The sequence below is a fragment of the Chenopodium quinoa genome, unplaced genomic scaffold (assembly GCF_001683475.1).
Source record: "Chenopodium quinoa cultivar QQ74 unplaced genomic scaffold, ASM168347v1, whole genome shotgun sequence".
NCBI lineage: Eukaryota > Viridiplantae > Streptophyta > Magnoliopsida > Caryophyllales > Amaranthaceae > Chenopodium > Chenopodium quinoa.
This window is the reverse complement of record NW_018742951.1, coordinates 3,081,470-3,087,208: the sequence shown is the minus strand read 5'-3', so window position 1 is coordinate 3,087,208 and position 5,739 is coordinate 3,081,470. Positions and strand designations below refer to the sequence as shown.

At 36.6% G+C, this 5,739-nt stretch overlaps 1 protein-coding gene across 1 annotated transcript; it reads left to right on the top strand.

Annotated features, from left to right (window-relative positions):
• The first annotated feature begins 2,810 nt into the window (after positions 1 to 2,810).
• Positions 2,811 to 4,695, top strand: LOC110728519 (40S ribosomal protein S12-like). Its single transcript, XM_021908159.1, has 5 exons — positions 2,811 to 2,942; positions 3,584 to 3,623; positions 3,739 to 4,033; positions 4,231 to 4,296; positions 4,412 to 4,695. The coding sequence occupies exons 2-5, from the start codon at positions 3,616 to 3,618 to the stop codon at positions 4,469 to 4,471; spliced, it is 429 nt and encodes a 142-aa protein (XP_021763851.1). The 5' UTR covers positions 2,811 to 2,942; positions 3,584 to 3,615; the 3' UTR covers positions 4,472 to 4,695.
• The last annotated feature ends 1,044 nt before the right edge of the window (positions 4,696 to 5,739 follow it).

The window sequence follows — 5,739 nt, the reverse complement described above, 5'->3', positions numbered from 1 at the left end:
GTTTATCAACATGCAATCAAGAATTAGGGTTCTAAATACTTCAATAATTGGGGAAAAGTGGTTAACAATTGAAATAACTATCATCCAATAACAAATTACCAAGAACTAGGAAGATTTAAATAACATGCAAATACCAAATAAAATCTGAAATTAAAAGGAAGAAGGTTGGAGAAATTACTAATTGAAGCTTCAAATGTTGAATACAAATTGCCAAACTTTGAGAATAATTCTTGAATTTCACTAATACAATGATTTGATTTGATGAAAACTAAGCTAAATTAATCCTAAGGAATGTTTCAAACTAAGGGAGGTTTCTGAAAACTCGGCTACTGTCCTGCTTCTCTCGTCCTTTTAAACGATCACAAAAGGACCTTAAATAGTCCGTACAAAATTGGCTGAGATCGGGAAAAGGTCCGACCGAACTCTGGGTAAGTTCGGTCGGACTCAGGGTAGGTTCGGTCGAACCCTGTGTAGGTTCGGTCGAACCTCCCTGATCCTTGTTTGGTCGAACTTTTGAGGTTCGACCTCTCCTGCAAAATTGCTGAAAACAGGTTTGACACTGCCTTCACTGCACCCTGGAGGTTCGGTCGAACTTTTGAAAAGTTTGACCACACCAAGGTTCGACCGGACCTTTCAGAGGTTCGGCCACACCTCCTCTTGCACTTCCTTTTCTTGCTTCCTCTCCTTCCCTTTTGCTCCTCTTGCCTTTGTCCATGGCTTCCATGCTTGGCCAAGGGGCCTCCCACCGTGCATAGGACCGTCACGGAACCTGCAGAAGATACCAAAGTTCACGAGAGCATGGGGATGATAAAATAATGCATAAAGATTATCAAAATAAGCATTACTTTTCATCAACACAAAAAGAAGCCATAAGAGGATATTGAGGTGAAAACCTAAGAAAAATAAGAGGAAAAAGACCTAAATACTACCCCTAAGAGTGACATAAATGTCACTCATCAGTGTTACATTTACTAAAGATAACCGCTACTTAAAGTGGCAGTTTCTTTTTTAAAATCGATATTTCAAGTAGCGGTGTTTAGCTAAACTGCTACTTCAAGTAGCAATTTCTATAGTATATTTTTCATTTGTAGTTTGCAAAACACCCTATATAACCTGCTACAGATCACCATGTAAAAGCTTTAATTTCAATATGCAGAGCAACCAAATCACATACACTCCAATCTCATCTACACATCCGTCATGAGAATAAATTATCAACTCCATTGTTTAATATATCAAACTCCAATCATAATTCAAGTGACTTTACAAGCGATGTCAACTACACTAACAAAATGTCAAATGCCAATCAATCAACATTTGCAAAATATGTATGATAATGTTAGCAAAACAATCTCAATTTCTGCACCAAACTTGTACGTTGCTTCTTCCTAAGAAGTGATGATGAAGATGGCAAAGCAAACCCGTCCTCTAGAATGTCAGGTAGAGCAATTCCACCCTGAGAGTCACTAGTACCTCGTCATTGAACTCTATGATATGGTGTCACACCAATGGAGGAGATGTGACAATAGTAGGTTAAGGTGTAGGAGTAGCTACTATAAGTCTTACAGTGGGCATCAGAAGGAGAGTAGGACGAGAAGAAGTAGAAAAAGGAGTACGAAGAGTAGGTCTCATAGTAGGAGGAGCAGGAGTATGTAAGGGAGGTCGCATGATAGGAGAGGGTGCACGAAAGACACATGAAGATTGACCACCACGATGAGGTAGTGTTCTAATCGGTCGAGTGTGCACTAAAGAAGCAAATGACACTTGAGGTTGCTCAATAAGGCGCGAATGTCCAACCCTAGATAAGCTCTTGCCACAAAATGTGGTAAGACTTCATATATATGGTCTCTAAGGCAAAAGGTAAAGCCTTGTCAGTAGGCAAATTAGAAATGGTCTCTGTAGCTCTACATAGCCTCGTGTGCATTTCAGCAACTGCATGCACCTACATTAAACATCCAATGTTTGTATAATAATGAATTAAACAGCTAAACAATTGAATTGAAATTGAAATGAAGTTCATACGAGTAACAGGTTGGAGGTGGACGGCTGATAATGACTTGGCGGTCGCGGTTGTGAAGGCGAGGTAATGATAAGCTTAGTGATACGACGATACCAAGCCAGGTACTCTGTCATAACTGGTGAAGAAGATCCGGTGAACGGACTACCCTCAACAACCAATGCCTCACGTCGGCTCCACTCCTACACATGTGTGGAATGTCTAGACTTCTGGTTACTCTGTCCCCTTCGATCCTTCTTGTGTAGAGTGTCGTCCATGTTAACTCCCTGTGGGATCGACTACACTAACTCGAACTAACGCATGACTCGGATTGGTAAATGTAACTCAACGACGTCAAAGAAAATCAAACGGGATCGTGTACGCCAATTAGGTTAGGTTTTCCTCTCCCCTTTCCTCTTTAGGTTGGCCACCCTAAGGCCCACCTAGGGCTTCGGGTTTCTTGATTGATCCAAACCTAAATTTGCGACCTTGTAGGATCCGTTTAGGTGGGTTACATGTTTATTTTTTTCTAACCCAAATGTCTGTATTATTTTCTATAGCAAGATGTAAAGATTACTCAAATAAACGAATTATTATTTCTATAATACGATCCAAATAATATTTAGTAATTGCACTAAAGTTGAGGACATAATTCTTTCAGCATAAACATATCAGATTCCATGTAAGCATGCCATATTAATTTTTTAGGATTAAAAAGTTATTTTACAAAATTTTCAATTTAAGCGAGTGCAGATTAAATGGCTAATTAGGCTTTTTAATATTGATGGACCTAAATGGGATCCGATCCAATAAAAAGGTGTTGAATGGAAAAGGGCAGTGTTTCGGGTCAGGGTTTTAGGTGGTTTAAAACATCAGAAAACCTGTTCTTTTCTCCATTATACTCTTAGCGCCTCCGACGAACCAATCTACACTCTGCAACTTCGAGGTTTTTCACTCTCTCCCATACTTTCACTCTCTATTCTACTGCGATTCAATTTCATACTTTCATGTTTTTTGTAATTAATTTATTTATACATGTTTATTACTTGTCAAATTTGAATCAGATAAATTTCATGATTTATCTACAGTACTATTACTGTAATTATACCTGTATTGAAATCCACAATTTGAAATGTTATTGATATATACGTTTTAGGGTTTTCCTGTAATTGATATTATCATCCGCTTAATTTTAAATGTTATTGAAATCGACAATTTGAAATGTAATTTGAAATGTTACTGATATATACGTTTTAGGGTTTTAGCTTATGTTGAATGTATGCGTTAAACTGGCTGTTTTTTTTTTTTTTAGTTTTTTTTTTTGTTTGGTGAAAACTTGAATAAATTAACTGTATGCTTGCTATAATTAATTTCACAGACGGATCAATACTTTTGGCTTAGGTTAGGGATTTATAATATATTATCAAAATGATATAAGCATGTTTATGCTGTACCATCTGAATTCAAATGCCTTTTGGGTTGTGGATTAGTCAAAGCGATAACATATGTAGTTTATTCTGCTCATTAATTTGATCATCTCTATAATGTCCGACTTTCTGATTCTCGGGTTGCTCGCATTATTTACAGGATAAGAGAAGGTTTGCATCAATTTACCTACAATGTCTGGGTATGTTCTTAACTATCCAATTTATATGTTTTATTCTGCTTGTAAGAGAAGTCCTAAGTACTTGAATGTGTGTGGTGGCCCGAGTTTTTATATGTTTATATTGACTTGGTTTCAGCGAGGACGTTGCTGTTGCTGTTCCTGCTACTGAGACCCCTTCTCCATTGGGGGAGACCATGGACCTGATGACTGCTCTGCAGCTTGTTCTCAAGAAGTCTCTGGCACACGGTGGCCTTTCCCGCGGACTACACGAGGGTGCCAAAGTCATTGAGAAGCATGCTGCTCAGCTCTGCCTGTTGGCCGAGGACTGTGACCAACCTGACTATGTCAAATTGGTCAAAGCTCTCTGTGCTGAACACAACGTTAACTTGCTTACTGTTCCAAGCGCCAAGACCCTAGGCGAGTGGGCTGGTGTAAGTTACTGTACTATTGAATTTCTTGATGTTAATTTCATTTGTTGACCTTATTTTGTCGCTTGGATGGGTAATGGGATTTATTGTTTGCAACTTACACATGCTTTACAAATGTTGAACTTACTGGTTGAGCATTGTTATTTGATGTCTTTCAATAAAGCTCATTTATGCTAATTTATTTTCCGATACATCTGCAGCTTTGCAAGATTGATTCAGAAGGGAAAGCAAGGAAAGTTGTCGGCTGTTCATGCGTAGTAGTTAAGGTAGATCCCTTGTATTGTCTTTGTTGGTTGCTTTAAAAGCTACATCTTTTTGGCAGGCTAACCCTTTTTTCAGTTTTTTGACGGCACTAACCCTTTTTTTTTCTTGCTGTTTCAGGACTTTGGTGAGGAGTCGGAAGGGCTCAATGTCGTCCAGCAGCACATCAAGTCTCACTAAATTGCTAACATATGAGAATCCTTGCCATTTAGAGGGCTTTATTTAAGAATTTAGCTCTGTCATAGTTCGTTTTGGAGTTGTGATTTTCTTTCGGAGAAAAATTTTGATTGTTTTTCGGGTTGCTTAATACAGTTGGATACTTTATCTCAGAAGCAGTTGCACTGGTTATTATATTTTGTTGATTCTGTTTATCTTATCTGTTCAATTTTAAGAGTTTCTGTTTGTTTGCCAGGTTATTATATACGGGGATTGATTTATGTATTTTTTCTGAAGTTGGTTTTGGGCTTTGGTAGAATGTTGTGGTTAATTTTATGTGACTGATGAAAAAGTTAGGTGAAACGGCTAGTTTTTGAAAGAAAAATACGATTTTGATAGTTTAGTCCGTGTAACTTTGGTTCATTTATCAATTCGCTGAATTGCTTATAAGTTAGCTTTTGATTTAATCTGATTTTGGTGAATATGTTATATGTTGGGTTTCTAATAGCTTGGTCAACAATTTATATGAAAAGATATAATATCTATTTCATCATTTTTGATTGAGCCTACAAAAATATTTTTCTTTTATGTTATATAGTACAAATATGAAGTGTTTAATAACTTTTGAAAGACGAAAGCTTTTTGATAATTAAGAGACAAAGATTCCACAAAAGTTGATGATTAATTAATTAAGGTAAACAAAATTTAGTATTTATTTGTTTTCTTTTCAATAAATTCCTATTGTATATCGGAGATGTATTTGGAATATGATTATAGTTGATTATGTTGAGAATTTTGATTTGTTGATGAGAGATAGAGTTAAAATAGATATTGGGTTTAATGATTGTAGAGTAATATATAACATCATATAAAACTTATCTGAGTTAATCAATTCATTTGCCCTTTCAAGTCACTCCGCTATATGCGTTTGAAACACGGTGAAAGATATTCTCAAGCTCACTATAGGATGCCAATTTGTGTCTTTCTCTTTTGTTAAGAGGTCGGGTAATGGTGTTGCACATAGCTTAGCTAATTTAAGTTGTTTGGTTAGAAGAGTATCCTCTTGAGATACATGAGGCCATTTGTAGAGATCTTGCAACTATGATGGAGTAATAAAATGCTAAACTTCTGGTTTGTGTAAAAAAAAAAAAAAAAGACACAAAATAATTAAACTTGTTAGATTGATGTTAGAATTAGAACTTGTAGCTATGTTGTTCTTCACCATGTTTAGTGAGTTGTTTATTAGCTTGGGGTTGGGTGAAGACCCAACCATGCCATGGGTTGATTTGATA